At 40.3% G+C, this 22,198-nt stretch overlaps 2 protein-coding genes across 11 annotated transcripts in view; one reads left to right on the forward strand and one right to left on the reverse strand.

Moving 5' to 3' along the window:
• Window positions 1–6,520, reverse strand: part of TEX10 (testis expressed 10) — a 56,131-nt gene extending 49,611 nt beyond the window's left edge. For 2 of the 10 annotated variants that reach the window (XM_070250817.1, XM_005605657.4), the window contains exons 1-4: window positions 5,802–6,195; window positions 3,349–3,397; window positions 2,756–2,944; window positions 21–733 (exon numbers count right to left, since the gene is read on the reverse strand). In XM_070250817.1, coding sequence (XP_070106918.1) covers window positions 21–733; window positions 2,756–2,935 — 893 coding nt within the window. In that variant the 5' untranslated portion in view covers window positions 2,936–2,944; window positions 3,349–3,397; window positions 5,802–6,195. Of the gene's footprint in view, window positions 1–20; window positions 734–2,755; window positions 2,945–3,348; window positions 3,398–5,328; window positions 6,206–6,260 lie in introns of those variants that run through there. The other 8 variants (XM_023629751.2, XM_023629747.2, XM_070250818.1 and 5 more) reach the window with 6 other exon arrangements.
• Window positions 1–22,198, forward strand: part of INVS (inversin) — a 223,837-nt gene that overhangs the window by 192,074 nt on the left and 9,565 nt on the right. The gene's annotated exons all lie outside the window — the stretch shown is intronic.

Below are 22,198 nucleotides of genomic sequence, written 5' to 3' on the forward strand. Positions count from 1 at the left end.
ATAACTGAAATCCTTCTTACCGTAGCCTGAACTGTGAACTGACATTTGGCTGTGAACCCCCATTTTCATAAACCTGGATGTGCTGCTGGTCGTTGGCATGTTCCTTCCAGTTGATAAAAATGGAGTTGCTAGTGGCATGGGGATTTTCTTTTTGTTCCTGAAGTCCTTCACTTTCTCTCAACCTACTGGATCCATCTGCCAAGGCCTGAAGGAATTTACTGAGTCTCACTAAGACTTTCAGCCTCCACTGCTGAGAAGTGAGTCTCCGATTAGGGTTTACAGAGAGTATCCAGGACTGGGATCTGTCTCTATTTACCAGTCCTTTGGACAGCTGCTGATGAGAAATAAGTTCTACAAAATTCTTAAGCAATATACTGCTACGGCCAGTAATTAGAGCTGGGTAGTGTTCCAGCAGAATGTCCAAAACTTTTAAAGAGTCCTCCTGAATTCCTTCAGTAATGTGAGTCATGGCACTAGAGAGATGGGCACTTACCAAAGGAAAAAATGGAGAAATGTGTTCAGCTCGTATTTTGGGGGCCAGGAATTGAAGAAGTTGAACTGCTGCTAATCGTACATTAGCATCTTTATCTGTAAACACAGCAGTCACTTCACTTAATATGTTTGAAAGGTGTGCGTCAATTATAAATGGGTACTGAGACAAAAGGTCTTTAAGTCCAAGAAGAGCACTTTGTTTAACCCCAGCATTGTAGTGATGCATCTGTGACAGCAAATCCTAGAGATAAAAATAAAGATACAGGTTTTAGGGATATAAATATATATATACACATTGTACCATTCTCAAATAAACATCGCTAACTAAAACTATGCTAATAAACTGACACTCCTTGGAGAAACTGCTCCAAGTATTTCCTAAATGTTACTTAGCTTTTATTAAGATCAGAAACATCGTTTTAGCTCAATAAAAACATTACATAATTTTCAGTTAGAATTTTCTTTTTGAAATTAACCTGTGTGCACACTTAGGCATGCTATCATTTAAAGTGACAGCAATCACTACCTCTATTTAAAGACCTACTATGTACCAAACGTGTGGCAGGTGCATTTATATACTTTAAATTTAACAGGTCTTGTCAGACTATTTTAAATGGTCTTTTAGGGTGCGTGCATATACTTTATTCAGAGCATATCATTTGACAATTATATTTATGGAATAATTTACATAATTTGGGGAAAAACCATAACTTCAAATACTTTTTTTGATATTATTTAACCTTTGGAGCTTAAAAAGCAAAACCAGAAAACAAATATTCTTACAGAGACTTGTTCACAAATGTTCATAACAGCATTATTCATAGAAGTCAAAAAGTGGGAACAACCAAATGTCCACTAACGGATGAGTGATAAAATGTGACATAACTACGTACTGGAATACTATTCGACAATACAAAGGAATGAAATACTGTTCTGATACATGCTATAACACGGACGAACTTCAAAAACATGCTAAGCAAAAGACCACATATTGTATGATTCCATTTCTACGAAACGTCCAGAACTAGCAAAGCTATACAGATAGAAAGTAGATCAGCGGCTGCCTAGGGCTGGGAGGAGGAAATAGCGAGTGATTTCTCATAGGCATAGGGTTTCCTTCTGAAGTGATAAAAATGTCCTAAAATCAGATTATGGTGATAGTAGCATAACTGTAAATATATTAAAAACCACTGAAATACACTTTTTTTTTTTGAGGGAGACCAGCCCTGAGCTAACATCATTACACTTTAAATGGGTGAATTTGGGGCCAGCCCAGTGGAGCAGCGGTTAAGTGCGCACATTCCGCTTCTCGGTGGCCCGAGATTCGCTGGTTCGGATCCTGGATGCGGACATGGCACGGCTTGGCAAAAGCCACGCTGTGGTAGGCATCCCATGAATAAAACTGAGGAAGACAGGCACGGATGTTAGCTCAGGGCCAGTCTTCCTCAGCAAAAAGAGGAGCATTGGCAGTAGTTAGCTCAGGGTTGATCTTCCTCAAAAAAATAAAATAAAATAAATGGGTTAATTTTATTATGTGTAAACAACATTTCAATAAAGCTGTTAAATTTTTAAGCAAAACTATTGCTCAAACTGCAATTAATTTCACACATTTACTATAAACCTGTAATAAGCTACAAGCTATAAGGGTTCAAAAATGAATAAGACAAAATCTTGATGAGCTATAAAAACAGCTGGAAAACTATCACATCAAAAACTTGACACAGCAGGGGCCAGCCTGGTGGTGTAGTGGTTAAGTTCATGTCCTCTGCTTTGGGAGCCCGAGGTTTGCAGGTTCGGATCCATGGCGCAGACCTAGCACCACTCGTTAAGCCACACTGTGGCAGTGTGTGGCACACACAAAATAGAGGAAGACTAGCACAGTATTAGCTCAGTAACAATCTTCTTCAACTAAAAAGAGGAGGACTGGCAACAGATGTTAGTGTAGGGCCAATCTTCCTCACCAAAAAACAAACAAAAAAAACACCTTGACACATCAAAAAGTTAAACACAAGAATTACTTTGAGATGATATATTAAATCATCAAATAAGTAGACAGGGAGAAACCACTGTGGGTTTAGCTGAGCAAGTCTTTCTGGACGAGGTGGGAAAGCTGCCATGGCAACATCACATATGAATAACAGATGAACTCCAAACTTCAGCCATTAATAAACCCTAAGAGTTAAAACAACTTTTCACAAAAACACAACATTCTAGATGATTTGAAAGAAAATCTTATTTTATCAAAACAACACTTAAGACTTACCTTTATGTTAAGCTTTCTATTGTTTGTTGGAAGTGTCCCATCTTCTTTAAGTTGCTCAGGCAGATGTATAGTCTTCGTTTTAAAGTTTGTAACAGTAGCATTTTCTAACTTGGGCTTCTTTTTACCAACTTTTAGTTTTACTTTTTGAAAATCATCTTGGCGTTTTCTTTTTTTGGTCATTCTCGAGTGCTATAATGAAAAGAATTAATTTAAAAACAAGGGATAAAGACCAATTATAAAAAAAATAAAGAAGGTATTTTCCAACATTTACATTACTCTAACATTTATTTCAAGGATAAGAATCAGGGCCAACAGTGACTACGCCAAAGGATCCAAATATTAAATGGAAAATACCTTTATGAAGTACAAAAAAAGAAATCAGTTCAGTCAAAAGATATCGTAAAGGGGAGCTGTTAACAGTAAGTCTTACCCCTAGTTTGTCAAGGGTTTTTAGCCATGGAACCTTGTCAAGCAATGTGCTAAATGGAAATCTTGTGAAATTCTTTGTGTGTGTGTGTGTGTGTGTCTGTGTGTGTCCTGTCTGGGGGGGCAGAGTTGAAAAGGAAGGCAGCGCAGAGTTGCTAGAGCTATACCTTGAATCTGCTGGGAAGCTCCCGGCCACTAGAAACTTCTGAGAAACCTCTAGCAAAACAAAGCAAAGTTTCAAAACTAATGTTATTATTTACTACAACATGTAATAGTTAGGAAAGGTTTCATGAACCTAAGCTGGGTGCTTGAAAGCTAGGTGAGATCTGGATATGCAGCAAGGAGAGTTAACCTGCATTTCATGAGCAAGGAAAACAGTACAGATGAGGAGTAGGGATAAGCCCGGAAGAGGCAAACACGAAGATACCAGCATTCTGAACACCAGGAAAAGTTCAGACTAGATATAAACAGGAAATAGTATCCCAAAAACAGGATAAAAAGCAGTATAAAAAGAAACAGTGTAACAGAGGGATAAGGCACAAAGACCAGCTGGCCACTATTACAATAAATAACTCAGGAACAACCATGTCACCCTGCGCTTCCCTCTCTTCACCTTTCAACTTACATCCAAATCTTCCCACTGACACACTGACTCTTTCATCTGTACCTCCTACCAATTCCCAGGCCACTTCTTAAGTCCTTTATTTCTACCCTAGACTGTTCACTAGTTTCCGCAGTCTTCTTGCCTTGTCTCTACTGTCTATTTCACAGTCCATTTGGTAGAGAGTCACCTGAGAGCTCTTCCTAAAACAGGTCTGACCAAGGCTCAGGAGCTTTCAGCTGCCCCTTCCCTCCCTTAGAGTACAAACTCCTTAGCTTGACATATCAGGTCCTTCCTAACTTCCTCTCCAGCTTTATCTTCCCACAGCTCAACTCCATCTAAAAAATAGCCTCCTATACCTGGAACCAGCTCAGCTCTTCTGGAAGCCTCTTCCACACGCTGCAAAAATAATTCTGCCTTCCACTGTACGCCCACTGGAGCAGATAAGTACCTCCAGAATAAAGAAAACTTCTCCTGGTCCATCATAATTATCCTATGTCCAGCTATTGTAAAAAAGTCATAACGCCTACACATAGGTGTCAAAAAAATTTGAGTAAAATGAAGGTTTGCATTATTGTGAGATTAATAAAATGGCTGGTGTAAGACCAGACAGCTCAATTTCCAGCCTCAAGTTCCAGGAATCCAGAAGCCAATCACCTTAAGACATCGTATCCAAATTCACCACTGCAAGATACTACTACATTAGAGCCCCAGGAGCTAGGATTTGGCTACATCAGTTAATAGCAGATTCCAGACCCAAACTGATTAGGTTCTTATCCAGATTCTGCCACTTTCTAGCTGCAGTTAACCACTGTGCCTCAGTTTTTATCTAAAAAACAGGATCATAACATTTACTTCATACATTTGTTATGAAGTAGGGTGAATGAGGAGCGAGTTCATATTTGTAAAATACTCAGACAGGTGCCTAGCACACTGTTAAATACCTATGCTGTAAGCACAAATGTATATTTTCCTGAAAACTCAGAACCGGTAGATACGTAGCATGATACTAAATGCATTATGTACATCAGCATTCAATTCTCACAAAACCATGTGAGGAAGGTGGTACTGAACCCATCTTAAAGATGTGGCTCAGAAAGCTCCTTTACACGGAGTTGAAGAGGGATCATACACAGGACTGAGCTCTGCGCACCGGAATTGAGGTGAGGATTGGAGAACTGAGTGGCTTGCTTTATTTCACTTATCCCAATCCCCTATTTTCATCCCACCCACACCTCTAGTTATTCTAGTCTAAAAAATGGTTAAAACCTAACAAGAAGGCCCTAATACTTACCTGGCCTCTTTTAATACAAAAATGGTTTTCATCAATTAAGCAAGCACACTTGTGAGCTTTTCCTACAATTTTATTACCAGGTAGTACCAGAGATGAAAATAAACGTACAAGACGTTCAGAAAAATCAAATGAATTAACCCCGCGCCCGCAATCCTCCGGCTACCTGTCGCCACTAACTACCTGATGGGCGTCCAACACAGGCTGCTGTTAAGCTTATGCCATATTATCCATCACTTTGTAATATTTTCCTACCGTTAGGAAAATGAAGAGGACTGATGGCCCTTCCTTGACTTTTAAAGTTGGCTAAGATTACTTAATGGTACACAGAGAACATTTTCATACTAGGAACTCAGCAGCCTAGTAGCAATTTCTGTTATTTTCACTTAAAGATTTTCAGAACGCAGCGAATCAAACAGTCCGACTCGGCCACTTTTACAGGAGCCGGAACTGCAGAGAACGTAGCACTCCAGCCTCAGGGGCTGAACGCTCACACCCCTGGACCTCCTGCACCGGTGAGCCCAAAAGTTTTCAAACTGAATGTCACACATTCCAACCGCAGGTCTTCTAATTTCAACAAAACGCAGATCCTCACGCATCAGGATTTCGACCGAGCCGAGTTCCAGTTTGCCACCTCATGACCCTAATTTCCAACTTCGTTTCCCCCAAAAAGTCAAGAAGGAGGCACCCTGCCCTCTGCCTTGACTAAAGCGCTCTCCATCTCTTACGCTCACGAGTTCCTCCAAACTCGGTCCTGAAGGGGCCGACGGCGACGCCAGCCCCCGAAGGGAAATACCCCGGGTAGGGGCGCCCCGAGAGCCGACGGGCCCGCTCCGCTCCGGACGGCGAGAGGGCCGACGAGGGGCCGGCCGCCCGCGCCCCGGGCCTCGTCCTGCAGGACCCGTGCGTCTGGAGAAACGATCGTCCCGGCGGGGACGGCGGTCAACACCCCAGCAGGGACGCGGGCCGAGCCCCGCGCGCCGGCCTAAAACTCCCTCCCCCGGCCCCGCAACCGCGCGCAGCCGCCCGTCCTCGCGGCGCGCGGAACGCCTGCGGGCGCCCCGCCCGGCTCCGGGGCTCACACCGGCCCCGCGGCCCTGCCCGCCTGGGCCGCGGACAGGGGACGACGGCCCCGCGCGCCGTCCCGCGCCCCGGGAGGGCCCGGCCCAACGGGCGGCGCCGCTCACCTGAGGCCCGGCGGGGCCCGGGCGCCGCGGGGTGGGGGAAGAACGTGCGAGCGGAAGCCCGCGGGGCAAGGGCGCGCGCTCCGGCCGCAGCCTCCCGCTCCCGGAGCGTGTTTTCAAATCGCCTCGTCCTCACGCGGCCGCGTCTCCTTCCGCCGCCCGGAAATCAGGGCCCCTCCTCCACCGCGCCGCGCTCACGTGACCGCGGCCCGCAGCCGCGCGCAGCCCGGGAGGCGGGAGCCGGAGCCGTAGGCCCCGCCCCCGGGGGAGGGGCCGCGCCGGAAGCCCCCTGCGCTCCGGGGGCGGAGGGAGGAGAGTACCGGATCCTGGGACAAAGCTGGGGCCGAGGTTCAACCCTCAGCTTTTCGGGTGCGCTCTTCGCGGGGTGTCGTCCCGGTTACGGCAAGGTGAGAGCATGCTTTTTTGCCCCCGGTAGACCGCGGTTCTTCAGACCTGGAGCCACATTCAAAGGAGAGTGTGAGCTGAACTGAACTGAGAAAGAGAAAAGTTTGAGACTGCAAGGACCGAAGAATTCCTGGGACGTTAACCTGGATGGACCAGTTAAGAATTACTTGACAGAGGACAAAATACACCTGGTAGCTGGAGCCTGAAAGTCTTAGGCGAAGATTTTCCCTAATATTTCAGTTTCTCCGCACTAAGATTCCTGCTACTGAAATTAAGTGGGCCCAGGGAAATTAAGGCAGAAATTAAAATGCCAGGAAAGGGCATGAGAAGGCAAGGAAAATAGGTCTTTGAAAGATAGACTTGCCAAAGACTGGCAGGTGGCGTCAGGAAAGAGCCCCAGGTATGCATTTTAGACCTTGTTTCAAATTTGTCTCTACAACTTACCAGATATAAGACTAAAGGTAACAACAGTAAGAGCCTCCGTTTACTGAGTAGAGATTCAGAGCAGTGACGTCTGAGTTTGAGGGAGAACCAAGCACTAAGACCATGCCTAGTCTACGATCAGAGAGAAAGAGGCAGACCCAGATACTCACCTCTCCCTTCTCTGGCAAGACAGCCGTGCTACCAGAATCTGCCTTCAATCTCCCGTAGACATAAACATTTGGGAGTCATCGGCATTATATGGTGTTAAAAGTTATGAGACTGGATCAGAAGAGGAGAGGTTTGTTGCCAGTCAGACAGATCCCCTGAACTTCAGACTCTTATCTAACAGCTTATTCAACATTTCCGTCGGACGTCCACTGTACATCTCAAGGTCAACATGTGTGAAATGGAACTCCTGATTTCCCCCCTGAAATCTACTCTTCCTACAGCCTCTTCATCTCAAATAGCAACTCTATCCTTCCGTTTATTCAACCCAAAACCTTTGAGGATTTGGCCTGGCTCGTTTCTTTCGTATCTCGCATCTGCTCTATCAGGAGATTCTGTTGATTCTACCTTCAAACACGTCCTGACTTTCATCACTTAACACCACCTCCTTTGCTCCCATCATGGTCCAGGCCGTGTCAGGATCACTGTTTAACCTCTGGGCACTCTTCCCACCACTTTCTCCTTCTCCACTCTTGCTCCAGCCACCCTTGCTTCTTTGCCTCTGGCAAAGTGGGCCTGGTGGTGATGTGGCTGACTGGAGTGCTGGCAGCCTGGCTAAAGGAAGCAGCCGGGTCTTTAGCAACAGCCAACTGTTGCCATGAGGGAATGGTAATCTCATTTTCAAGAGAAAAACAGGAATCCAGAAATGTTTATAAGAAATCTGACTTTAAATATTGATGAGCAAGTACATTTTTTTCCTATTTTAAAATACTGTGTGGGCCAAACAAAAGACTTATGAGCAGATCGCCAGTTTACAACCTCTGGTTTGAGAGATGAAAAGTATGTACATAAAGATAGGCTTTTCCCAACTCTAAGTGATGGACTCCGTAATTACGAGGACTGTCTGCTTAGCTGAGCCAGAATAGACCTTTGATAAATAACAAGCATATAATTAATCGAGATCCTTGACCCATGCCAGAAAAAGATGTACAGTGAACACGCATTCTAGAATCTGTAGGATATTCTGCCTCCAAACCAGTGTCCAATTGGCCACATAAACCACTGTATTAGTTTCCTGGGGCTACTGTAGCAAAGGGACGCAAACTACGTGGCTTGAACAACAGCGATTTACTGGCTCTCAGTTCTGGAGACCAGAAGTCTGAAAGCAAGGTGTTGGCCAGGTTGGTTCCTGCTGAGAGTTCGAAGGGAGAATTTGTTCCATGCCCCTGTCTTAGCTTCCGGTAGCCTTAGCTGTTTCTTGGCTTGTAGATGGCATTTTCTCTGTGCCTTCCCATCGTCTCCCCTCTGTGTGTCTGTGTCTGTGTCCAGATTTCCTCTTTTTCTAAGGCCGTCAGTCATGTTGGGGCCTACCCTAATGACCTCATTTTAACTTGATTACATCTGCAAAGACCTTATTTCCAAATGAGGTCACCTCATTTGTGCGAGGGGTTAGGACTTCAACATATCTTTTCAGAGGGACGCAATTCAACCTGTAACAGCCACCAAGATCTGTGTCCAGAAGTGTCTATATTTCACCATCTGAACATTCTCTCTTTTTTCTTTGATACTCAGAAGCATCACGAAATTCTTGTTTAAGCAACATTACCTCAGTATCTATCTAACTTTTGCAGCTTCTCTGTTTTTTTATACTGGACTTCCAGTTAATATTTGCTTTGAAAATAGGGTACCACTGCAAAAAAAAAAAAAAAATTGAAATCCTACTAATTAATAAACTTGATTTTATAATGTCAAGACAAATAATAAAAGCATAAACCTATTAAACTGGCTCTTACTTCACATTTTAGAGCTGCTACTACGAACACAAAAAGCAGAGACTCTTTGAAGAAAGCTGAAAAGGATGAGCTCAAATTTCGTACTAAAACCAGGGACAAAAATTCAAAGCGCATTCTCTAGGAATTGATTGATATATGCAAATTGCTTGGCATACTGCCTGGCACACCATAAGCCCTCAATAAATGGCAGCAGATATCACTATTGATGATATAACATTGAGCCCTATTTGTGCAAAATGAAACTTTTAGTCTTGTTTCTTAGATAAAGTAACAGGAAACCAGTAATGACTTTAAGTTAAATGGAATTTATTGGGAGAATATTGAGTAACCCAGGATGACCGGGAAAGCTGCCTATCCAGTCTTGAAAGAAAGACAGGAAGGAGGGAGCCTAGCTAGGAGCCAGGAATACAACCAGCGCTACACTACAAAATCAGTCCAAGACGTAAGGATTGGAATTGAGGAAGATAAGATTGCATACCTGAAAAAATACCAACTGAAAAGCTACTACAAACAATAAGAGAATTCAGAAAGGGGGAGGCAATATAAAATTAACATCCAGAAATCAATAGACTTCACAAACACAAACAATAATGAGATGACAGGATGGAAAGGGAGGCCCCGTTTACAATAGCAATCAAATCAAAACAGATGTAATTCCTAGGACTGAATAAGAAATTAGATTAGAATGCTCAACATCCTAAAGATGTCAATTCTCCCCTAAATTAATTGGTAAGTTGAATGAGATCCCAATAAATATGTCAACAGGGTTTTCTTCTAGACCTACGTAAGCTTATTAAAATTTGTATATGAAAAATTAAGCCAAGAAAATTTTGAAAAAGAAAAGCAATGAGGGAAACTAGCCCAATTAGTTATGGAAACATATTATAAAACCTCAATAATTCAAAATGTGGTTTTGGCGTATGAATAGACAAACCAATGGAACAAAATACAAAGTCTAGAAATAGAACCAAATAAATATTAGAATTTAGTGCATGATAAAGACAACATCTCATACCAATGGTGTAAAGATAAGTGGTTTGCACAAACAGGGAGCCGTTTGGAAAAAGATAAAATTGGGTTCATACTTCACATATTACATTCAAAGATATAAATTTAAAAAACAAATCCATAAAAGTCCCCAAAAACAAAATGAGTGAATTATTTCATGATTTTGGACTTCTAGTAGGACTTAAAATTTAAATGCCAGAAAAAAAGGAATAAATGTTTGATTACGACCTTTTCCCAAAACTTGTAGAAATCTTCTGCATGACCAAAAAAAGGAAAAAAGAAAAGTAAATTCAAAAGATGAGACAAACTTTCAAAAAATATTTGCAACTCATATCACAGGTAAAGGATTAATTTTCCTAATGTACGAAGAACTCCTAGAATCAAAGAAAAAAAGGTCCCAGTACTTGATAGAAAAATATTTACTTCCAGACAGTTAACAAAAAAAGAAATATCAATCACCCTTACATAAACGTAAGATCATTTTTCTCACTTTTAAGATTATCAAAATCCAAAAGTTTGACAACTTTCCTATCGGTGACACTGTAGAGAAGCAGTACTCTCATATTTTGTTGATGGAACTATAAATTGGCGTAAACTACAGAAGATGTATTTATAAGAATTAAGTTTGGGTGGAGTAACAGTAGAACACAAAATAACAATTTACTTTCTCACATTAGAGTCAAGATGTAGGCAGTCTGGGCATGAGGTGCCTCTGCTCCAGGAAGTCCTCACACACAGGCTGCTGTTTCTCTATCGTTGCTGGGTTACCTCATGATTCAGGTTGGCTGCTCTAACTCCAGCCATCAGGCCCACATTTCAGTCAGCAAGTAAAAGGAAGGGAAGGAGAAGGACTGGTCCCTCCATTTGAGGACACTTCTTGGAAGTTGCAAACAACACTTCTGTTTACATTCCTCTGGCCAGAACTCAGATCGTATCTAACTGTATAGGAGCTGAGAAATGCAAGGAATCTTCTGGAAGTAGAAAAAATCTCTGCCACAAATACAGCTTTGTGAATTTTGTTTTAATTTTATATAAACGTGTGTATGTATATTCATTGACAAAGCAAAATACGTTCTTACAATGGGTCTCAATTTTTTTTTTTTTTTTTTGAGGAAGATTAGCCCTGAACTAACATTCGCTGCCAATCCTCCTCTTTGTCCTGAGGAGAACTGGCCCTGAGCTAACGTCTGTGCCCATCTTCCTCTGTTTTATGTATGGGATGCCTGCCACAGCATGGCTTGATAAGCAGTGCTAGGTCTGCACCCAGGATCAGAACCAGCGAACCCCAGGCTGCCAAAGCGGTGCACGCAAACTTAGCTGGTCTGCCACCAGGCTGGCTCCTCAATTTTTTAGAAGTTTGAAAATTGTCCTAAGTGAGGCAACATGGTATAGTACAAAAGCAAAGAAGGAAAATACACATGATTATTCTTCTGACTTCCAGGTGGAAAGGATAAGAGCAAAGGAAAAAATCATGAAGAAAAAGATTATTGATAAGTTTGACTATATAAAAATTTTAAAGTTCTACATATCAAAAAGTATTCTAGGGGTCGGCCCTGTGGCCGAGTGATTGGGTCCGTGCACTCCCTTTTGGCAGCCTAAGTTTTTGCCAGTTTGGATTCTGGCTGCAGACATGTCACCGCTCATCAAGCCATGCTGAGGCAGCATCCCACATGGCACAACTGGAAGGACCTGCAACTGGAGTATACAACTATGTACTGGGGGGCTTTGGGGAAAAGAAAAAGAAGAAGAAAAAGAAAATTGGCAACAAATGTTAGCTCAGGTGCCAATCTTTAAAAACAAACAAAAAAGTATTCTACACAAAATCAGTAGGGAAAGATAGATTTGATAATAAATGCTGTTAGGACAATTGATGAGCCATTTAAAGGAGAAAATTGGCCTCTATAAATTCCTAAAAAGTAGAGGGAGATTGGCACAGATGTTACCTCAGCAACAATCTTCCTCACACTCACACACATACACAAAAAGGACCAAGTTCCATCTTTACCAGTTAGTTTGAAGAGATTTTTCCCAATGTATTTTCAAGTAAGAAAAACAACCCACATGGAAGTATATGTAATCTAATCACATTGTTAAAAAGTAAACCAAGAATGTAAACATCAATATATACGTATATTTGCATGTGATCATGTAAACATGGAGAAAGACATGAAAAATCACAGGTTGGACAGTTATTACTGTATCTGAAAGGACCAGAAGGAAAAAGGGGCGAGTAAATAGCATAAAGAGATGATTGAAACGATGGTTATCAAAAAGTAAAATAAAATATTAAACACCCTAACATTAAGCATTGGTTTTTTTAACATAGTACGTTGTCAAAACCAGGAAATTGAAGTTGGTATGACACTATTAACTCGAGTACAGATCATATTTGGATTTCACCAGTTTTTACAAGCGTTGATTTTTTTTTTACAGCTTTACTAAGATATAATTGATACACAAAAAACTGCACATATTTAATGTATACAACTTGATGAGTTTTAACAGATGCATGCACCCATGTTCCCATCACCACAATCAAGGTAATAAACATATCCATCACCTCCAAAAGTTTCCTTGTGTCCCTTTGCTTTAAAAGAATTTTTTTTCTTCTGTGGCAAGAACACTTAACATGAGATCTACCCTCTTAACAAGTTTTTAAGTGCACAACACTCTATTGCTAACAATAGGCACTGCTATGTTGTTCAGCAGATCTCTAGAACTCACTCATCTTGCATAACTATAATTTTACATCCATTGAACATCAACTCCCCATGTCCCCTAGCAACCACCATTCTATTTTCTGCTTCTTTAAGAGTATTTCAGATACTTCATATAAGTGGAATCAGGCATTATTTGTCCAAGCATGCCTACTTGACCATGTCCCCAAACTTGAGACATTAACACACCCTGTAATAACACACCTATAAGTTCCATTACGAAGTTCTGAAGAAGACCCATTCTAAGCAGTAAACTTTCCAATTTTGTTTCCTAAAAAAGTTAAAAAAGCAAACAGACCAACTTACGTAAAGAAGGACATCCTTTCACAAATTTTTTTGTAAAAGTCACATGATCATTGCACAGGATAAATGCCACCTTGCAGATCCTACATGTATTCATAGTCCCTGCAAATATCTTCTCACACGTGGGTGTCACTTTGCCTCTCTCACCAATTCTGCTAAGCAGGAAAAGTTTGACAATTTCCACAGCTAGAGAGTGAATAAAGGGGCTCTGTTGGGATTCAGATAAGCATCCTTGAACCCACAATGAAAGTCAGAAGGCGCAACTTACAAATTGATATTCATGTCCCCAAGGATGATGCTCAAAAGGCTTAACAACTGATACAGCTCAGCACCAAACTATCAGCACAGCGGCCAGCTGTAAACTCCCCAAATAGCCACCCAGCGCCTCCCAGTTGAATACCAGCCTTGAGGAAACTAACGCACAAGGATGTACATATCTAATAAACTCCAAAGTTAAATTCTGAATCCAGATCTCAAAACCCCTGAATTTACAAGGAAAGAAAAACGACGAAACCCTTTATTATTATACCTATTATTATAGTCAACTAAAGAAACTTATTATTATATATATATATTATAGTCAACTAAAGAACTATAGTCAACTAAAGAAAACTTCAGAATTACGACATGGCAGTTGCAGAGCCTGGGGGATTATTTCTAAGATACTATCCCTTAGTGCAGCATTTTGCAATTAGCATGTAACGTTTATAGTCAGAAATTTACTTTTTTTAATATTACTTTGAAAAATTTAGAACAATAAATTACACGCACACACAAAGCTACTCTATAATTATCACTAGTTCCGGAAAACAATAGGTGAATAGACATGAGGCCCACTAAGTAGTTCAATAGTTCACCACGGTGTTGAGATTCTAAGATTAATTTTTTATGTTCTCATATCTGAGCAATTGCTTTTCCTTACTTCTTTGCAGTCTGCAAAATAAAATAACAAGCCTTGACTTTTCTTACTGTATTTATAGTAGGTGCATTCCTAATTCAATTGTTATGATTTACATTTAATATAAAACATGGAATACAAATACATTAAATATGTGTGAATGGTAAGGATATATAGGAGAAGAGGCAACCTCATTGGTGGAGGGAATAAACTGCTGCTTTTCAGGAAGACACTTTTGAATATGCAGGAAGAAACTACAAAACTTTTTATGCCTTGGCCTTCCACTGCTAGGAATCTATTCCAAAGGAATAACCAGATATGTCAATATGGATTTATTTATAAGAAATGTACAAGAATGGTGACCCCATCATCTTTTACAGATTGAAAAATCAGAAAGTCTAAATCTCCAACAGAGAGAATGAGTATATCAAGTTTGGAAAAATCCTTAAGAGACACTAAAACCGTTAAAAACAGGAATATTTAAGGATATGGGGAAATCTTCAGTGGAAAACTTGGACCAAACAGTTGCTCAGAAAAATTTTCTTTTTGTAGAAATATTCCAGCTAATAAGTGAGGAAGGAGCAATAGAATTAAAATATCACCATTCTGCAAACTTTAGTAAACAAATGGATCTAGGCAATGATCATCAATAGCTGCTTAAATCACAGAGAGTGAAACAGAAATTATGTACCTTATTATTAGAGTACATAATACTATCTTTCTAAAAACTCTTACCAAAAAATTCAAAAATGAATCTGATCAAGCCTAGATCTAACTACCAATTTATGGAAATTAAGGGCAGAGGAACATATTAACTACACCACGGCTGTGCAGTCAGCGCAGTCGGAATGTAGGAAACTCAACAAGACAACTTGGTTTCTTTAAAAACAATTATTTTGAAGAAGTAAGAAGAGATTGAGTAGGAAGTCATAGATTAAGAAAATTTTAAACGATGTACCAACCAATTCTAATGTATGGACTCTCCAAGGGTCCTGATTCAAACAAAGAAATTATGAATTATATATATATGGCAATCAGGGAAATATGAACAGTAGATATTTGATAATATTAAGGAATCATGGATAATGATAAAGGAATTGTAATTATGTTTAAAATATACCGAAGTATTTATGGATGAAATGCTGATCTGAAGTGATGGTCTGGGATTTGCTTCAACTATGCCTGCAGGGAGGGAGGATAGGTGGGGCAGAGACAAAACAAGTTTGTCCACGAGCTGATAACTATTGCAGCTGGAGGATAGGAATATGGGGATTTGTTCTCCATTTTTGTGTGTGAAATTTTCTATAATATAATCATCTAAAAAAACCCCAGTAGATTCACTAGTAAAAACAAAAGGTAGTAGACTCACGAGAGAGTAAGGAGAGTTCCTGGACCGTATTTTTTATACCTTATAATGAATAAACCTATAAATATTATGTATATAATTATTATGCTATTGTACATAGTTATTAAATTGCTTATTATATTATATTGTAAATTATAAATAAATTCACATGTCAAGGGGAAATTTTCTTTTCGGGTTATATATCCTAAATTTGGATCTGGAAAATACAGCAGTCACGCCCATGGCCAAGCAGAAAGACTCTCTGGGTCTACACTGCCAAGGCCTTTGAGGCTTTGCCATTCTTGGAATATAAGGCAAATCTTCCCTAAATCACCAGCACTGACCCCAGAGGCTCCTAGTCTAGAGCTTTAAACAAGGTCTTCCTCCAGAAATTAGATATGATCCTCATTTTGTTCAGCTCTCTAGAATCTTTCTTGCAAGTAACTCAAGTGCAAGAAGAAAAAGTTTCGAATCGCCTGGGTAGATAAACTTGTTTATTCTTCTGTTCAGTGCACATGGACAGAGCCCCTGATATGTGACAGTCTTCTGCATTTCTCTCAGTGACGCTCCCTGCCCCCTAATTATCTATTGGAGGAGACAGAAAAGTAGAGGCAAGTAGCAATAGCTCCTTAATCTGGATAAGGTCAATTTAATTTGAAAGAGGAAACTGGTTTACCGTAATCCCTTTTCTAGTCACTGCCAGATTACCTACTTGCTTTAAAAGACAACTAGCTCCTCCTCTCAAGTGCTCAGCAAACAGTAGCGAGCAGATTTGTGCAAAAAAGTGTGCATACACAGCCAGTTAGGGAAATGCTTATGAATTCTTACTTTGGAAGTCACCAGATTTTTTTTTCAATAGAAAAATCCCTACAGTAAATAGTAGACAGAATGGGAGCTGGCAGTGAGGCGTAGCTCACCTGCAAGTAGAAGTCAAGCTTGAAACCAACTAAGTTTGGAAGGAAGATTTTTGAGGCATAAAATTAACTAAAATAATGGAGATTAGATTTTCTTACTATTGACATGGATGTCAATAGATTCAGAAAATACCCAGAAGTCAAGAACGCTATGGAACCCCTTCTGATTATGAGGAACTTACTCCCTTCCATAAGGAAGCTTAACCATGTGTACTGGGGCTGGGGGTTGGAGGATAATGTTTTACATTTTCGCTTTTATGTGCATAAAATACCTCTGGAGGGACAGACAGGAAGCTAGAAACATTGCTTTCAGGGAGGCAGTTGGGAGGCTGGGAGGTGGGGAGAAAGGAAAGTTTTTCCCTCTGAATACTTTGTGCCTTTTAAACCATGTGAATGTATTACCTTGTATAATGAATTAGTTAATATATTAAAAATAAAGACTAAATGGGGGATCATAATCCTTAAAAAGGGGGAGAGAGGTTAGCTTTGCAAGGCCTTCTGCTCCTAACACAAAATAAAAACTAAGGCAAATCACTCTGTTAAGAATCTAAAGGACCATTACTACTGAATACAACATGTGATCCCAGATTTTCTTTTACTATAAAGGATCTTATGGGCAAAGCTGGTGAATTCTGAACGAGAGTTATAGGTTAGATAATAGTATCGTATCAATATTAATTTCCTGATGTTAAAAATTGCACTGTGGTTATATATGAGAAAAGTCTGCTTTTAAGAAACACACAGAGGGGCCGGCCCCGTGGCCGAGTGGTTAAGTTCACACGCTCTGCTTTGGCACCCAGGGTTTCGCTGGTTCAGATCCAGGGCACGGACATGGCACTGCTCATCAGGCCATGCTGAGGCGGTGTCCCACATGCCACAACTAAGAGGACCCACGACTAAAATATGTAACTATGTACTGGGGGAATTTGGGGAGAAAAAGCAGGAAAAAAAAAAAGATTAGCAACAGTTGTTAGCTGAGGTGCCAATCTTTAAAAAAAAAATGAAAGAGAAATATTTAGGGGTAAGAGGGTGTTATGTCTGCACTTACTCTAAGAATTTGGGGATATAGCAAGAAACAGAGAGAGAAATAAATAATAATGATAATAATAATAATAGAGCATGGTGAAACGTTGACGTTGGCTGGCAAGTAGGAGGAGCACCTGGAACACTCGCACATTAGTGGTAGGAGTAAACATGCTATGACTGTTTTGGAAAATAAGGAATTTTTTAACTGTGTTATATATACTTACTATGACCTAGCAATTGTACTCGTAGGTATTCACTCAAGAGAAATGAAAGCACATACAAAAAGAATTATACAAGAATGTTCATATCTGCTTTATTTATAATAGCCAAAAGCACAAACCACCCACATGTCCATCAATAGGAGAATGGTAAACAAATGTCTTCCTATAATAGATATTGGAAAATGATTTTCCGTGGGTCTTTTGCGTCTCTACACATCTTGTGAACAGAGGCACTGACAGCTTCGCTCAAGATAATCTTTGTAAGCATTCTTGGGTAGCAGATACGCTTGGAAGATAGAGATATTTTCTCCATCTGGAGCAGAGGGCAAGTTTTCTCCTGTCCGGTATAATAAAGATAATGTCTCCCTCCCGGACAAACGGTCAGAGTTCCCTGCAGCCTCTTGTAAAAGATTGGGGTTTCCTAAGCTTGGGACCCCCCGGCTATCACTCAAATTTACTGTGTGTAGCATCCATACAGACCTGTCTGAATCACCTCCATGGGACTTGGGGCTTTGGGGAAGTGGCAGAGGCATAAAGTTCATGCTGCCTGCTGTGCCATGAGCGATGAAGACTTGCCTCTGACCCAGAAGTTTCTATCCTCTGCCATGAACCTGCAGCAGGCTAACTTGTTAGCTATCAAGTAGAATAAAATCTCAGATTTTTCACAGTTCTTGACAATGGAATGCTGCTCAGCAATAAAAAGGAATGACTCATTGATACATACAACAACCTACCTGAATCCCAAAAACAATAAAAAGTCAAGTAAAAATGAATACAATACTGAGTAAAAAAAGCCAGGCCCAAAACAAATACAATACTGTATGATTCTGTCTATATGCAGTTCTAGATCAGGCAAAACCAATCTATATTGATGGAAATCAGATCAGTAGTTGCCTGAGACAGGGGCTTTGAGTCATATTGACCACAGAGGTGAAAGAAGAAACTTTCCAGAGTGGTGGGACTATTCCGTATCTTGGTTGTGGCGGTGGTTGCGTGAGTATGTACATTTTTCGAAAAGAATCAAAATGTATACCTAAAAATGTACAATTTTGTTGCTTGTAAATTATGCCCTATAATAAAGTTGTACAGGTAGAAACAACCCAAATGTCCATCAACATATGAATAGATAAACAAAATGTGATATATACATACAACGGAGTATTATTCCGCCTTACAAAGGAATGAAATTCTGAAACATGCTACAACATGGATGCATCTTGAAAACATTATGCTAAAAGAAGTCAGACACAAGAGGACCAATATTGATTCCCCTTGTAGAGTTACCTAGAACTGGCAAGTTCATAGAGACACAAGGTAGAACAGAGGTTAGCAGGGGCTGGGGACTTATTATTTAATGGGGAGAGAGTTTCCGTTTAGGATGATGAATAGGTGTGATGGTTGTACAACAGTGTGAATGTTCTTAATGCCACTCAACAGTACACTTAAAAACAGTTAAAATAATGAATTTTATATTATATCTAATTATATACATGAAATATGTATTTTTTCACCATCACAAAATATATATATATAAATATATGTATATTATGTGGTGGTGGTGAAAAATACATATTTATGTATATAATTAGATATATATTTATATATATTTTGTAGTGGTGGTGAAAAATATATATATATTAGAGAGAGATATATATTTATATATATATTTTGTGGTGGTGGTGAAAAAAATAATAATGTCTCTCCAGTTGTGTACTGTTAAATATTTAACAACCAGCTCTGGGAGGGAGGCTGACTTGTAGCATTTACCATCATATAAACATTCCCACCGTGATGGATTTCAAGCAACAATGTAATATCACTGAACATAGAGTTAGGAAGAGATGCCAACAACCAGCTTTCCGGAGCCAATAAAGAGCTGGCTCAGGCACACCGCTCTGTATCCAACCCAACCATCAGTACACAGCAAGTCTGATAAAAACAACAAAACCTGAAAGTTAAAAAGAAGAGGAAATAAATGGCACCCTACCTCTCTTCATTATGCAAAAATCTGTATGCCAGCTGTGGAGATTGTCATTTGTGGGCTGATGTGTACAGGCCCAAGAAAGTGCCAGTTCACTGGTCCTGCAAGCTGGAGGTATCAATTCCGGTTGGTTGGTGCCCATTGCCATATCAGTTATTAAATCTTGTGGATATCACCTGTGGTGCCAACGATCAGGAAAGGACAAGTGTCGTGACTTCTTCAATCACATTGGTTTACCTACCAGTAGATGATCCTTTAAAATTTTTTAAGATCTTCACTTTAATTATATTCTCTTTTTTTTTGCACAAGAAGCTTTTCAGAGACAAAACACCTCCAAAAGTAGAGCAGGAAAAAAAATTCTTTTTCTTTCTTTTTTTTTTTTGAGGAAGATTAGCCCTGAGCTAACTACTGCCAATCCTCCTCTTTTTGCTGAGGAAGACTGTCCCTGAGCTAACATCAATGCCCATCTTCCTCTACGTTATATGTGGGACACCTATCACAGCACGGCTTGCCAAGCGGCGCCATGTCCACACCAGGGATCCCAACCGGTGAACCCCAGGCTGCCGAGAAGTGGAACATGCACACTTAACCGCTGCGCCACCAGGCCAACCCCAGGAAAAAAAATTCTGAAGCCACTTCTGGAAGGTTTATAACTTATTTTCAGTGCCGATGGCTCTCAGATCTTGGTGTGCGTGATAATCATTTGACGTACTGTTAAAAATGCAAACTGATTCAGCAGGTCTGAGGTAAGGCCCAAGAATCTTTATATTGAACAAGAACTTCAGGTGATTCTGATGCCTGCTTCGTGGACCACCTTTCAGCAACGTTATTTTATGATGTAGATATTTCCCCTCCCGCTCCCATAATTTCACACCACTGGCCACGCTGCTCTAAGACACAAACTAAGGTAACTGATGTTATCTGTTCCTCCAACATTTCCCAATGTGTATATGTGTGTATAATGATGGCTAAAATGTCTTTAAGATAATTCAGTATAGACAATATGATATAAATGCGTACTAGTTGATTTTACTGCATTGGTGAAATTAATATTATTCAAGCTTTTTGGCTTGGAGGAAATATTTTAAGACAATCTCTGCTATTCTTTAAATAAGGAATAAACATCTAGCAAGCCCTCTGGCCAGTAAGCTTAGGGCTGGCACTTGAGACTTGATCTCTGAAAGATTTCGAGTCCAGTCATGGGCACTCTCTCTGATTGCCTCATGCTGACCACAAGTTTAACTAGATCTGCCTGTATTCATAGTTCTGTCTTGAATGAATCTTTCATGCAGGCTGTGACCAAAGCATTTAAAAGGGCAGAGATCTGGATTTTATTGAGATCATATTAATTGTTTTACACTTTATTAATAATAAACTTCTCAGACACATGAAAAGGTGTTCAACATCATTAATTATTAGGGAAATGCAAATCAAAACTGTGATGAGATATCACCTCATGCCCGCCTGAATAGCTATAATTAACAAGACAAGAAATAACAAGTGTTGGAGAGGACGTGGAGAAAAGAGAACTCTCATACGCTTCTGGTGGGAATGCACACTGGTACAGACACTGTGGAAAACAGTATGGAGATTCCTCAAAAATTAAAAATGGAAATACCGTATGATCCAGCATTTCCACTTCTGGGGATTTATCCAAAGAACACGAAAACATGAATGCATAAAGATACACGCAACCTATGTTCGTTGCAGCATTATTCACAATAGCCAAGACTTGGAAACAATCTGAGTGCTCATCAGTGGATAAATGGATAAAGAAGATGTGGTATATATACGCAACGGAATACTACTCAGCCATTAGAAAAGATGAAATCTTGCCATTTGCAACAACGTGGATGGACCTTGAGTGTATTATGCTAAGCAAAATAAGTCAGATGGAGAAAGTCAAATACCGTATCATTTCACTCATAAGTAGAAGATAAAAACAACAACAAACACATAGATACAAAGAATAGATTGGTGGTTCCCAGAGGGAAAGAAGGGAGGGAGGAGCGAGATGTGGTGATAGGCCACATGTGTGTGGTGACGGGTGATAATTAGTTTGTGGGTGGTGAACATAATGTAATCTACTCAGAAGTCAAAATATAATGATGTACACCTGAAATTTATATACTGTTAGGTAACCTCAATTAAAATAAATAAATAAATAAATTTCGGTTTAGCAAATGTCTCATAATTTTGTCCCACACTTGCTTTCCTTACAACCTGGCAACAAGGTTGAGGAGGAAGAGTCAGTTCTCATCCACTCTAACTACTAGAGGCTACACTAATCTACCAAAAAGAACCTTCTAGCTGTGCCTGAAAAATTGACTTAGGGCAGCTCTCAACAGAATGTTTGGGGGAACAGTAGACCCCAACATGCTCATTTTCAGCAAGTACAGTTACATGGTTAAATAAATTTAGGAAATGCTGCATAGTTTGTTGCCCTCTTAGAGTTTGTATTATCAATTTAAAGGCTCTGAGAAATTTTTCTTTTTTTTGAGGAAGATAGCCCTGAGCTAACATCCGCCACCCATCCTCCACTTTTTGCTGAGAAGACTAGCCCTAAGCTAACTTCTGTGCCCAGCTTCCTCTATTTTATATGTGGGACGCCTCCCACAGCATGGCTTGATAAGCAGTGCATATGTCCGTGCCCAGGATGCCAACCATCAAACCCCGGGTCGCAGAAGCAGAGCACAAGAACTTAACTACTGTGCCACCAGGCCAGCCCCAAGACTCTGAGAA

The sequence above is a fragment of the Equus caballus genome, chromosome 25 (assembly GCF_041296265.1).
Source record: "Equus caballus isolate H_3958 breed thoroughbred chromosome 25, TB-T2T, whole genome shotgun sequence".
Classification (NCBI taxonomy): Eukaryota; Metazoa; Chordata; class Mammalia; order Perissodactyla; family Equidae; genus Equus; species Equus caballus.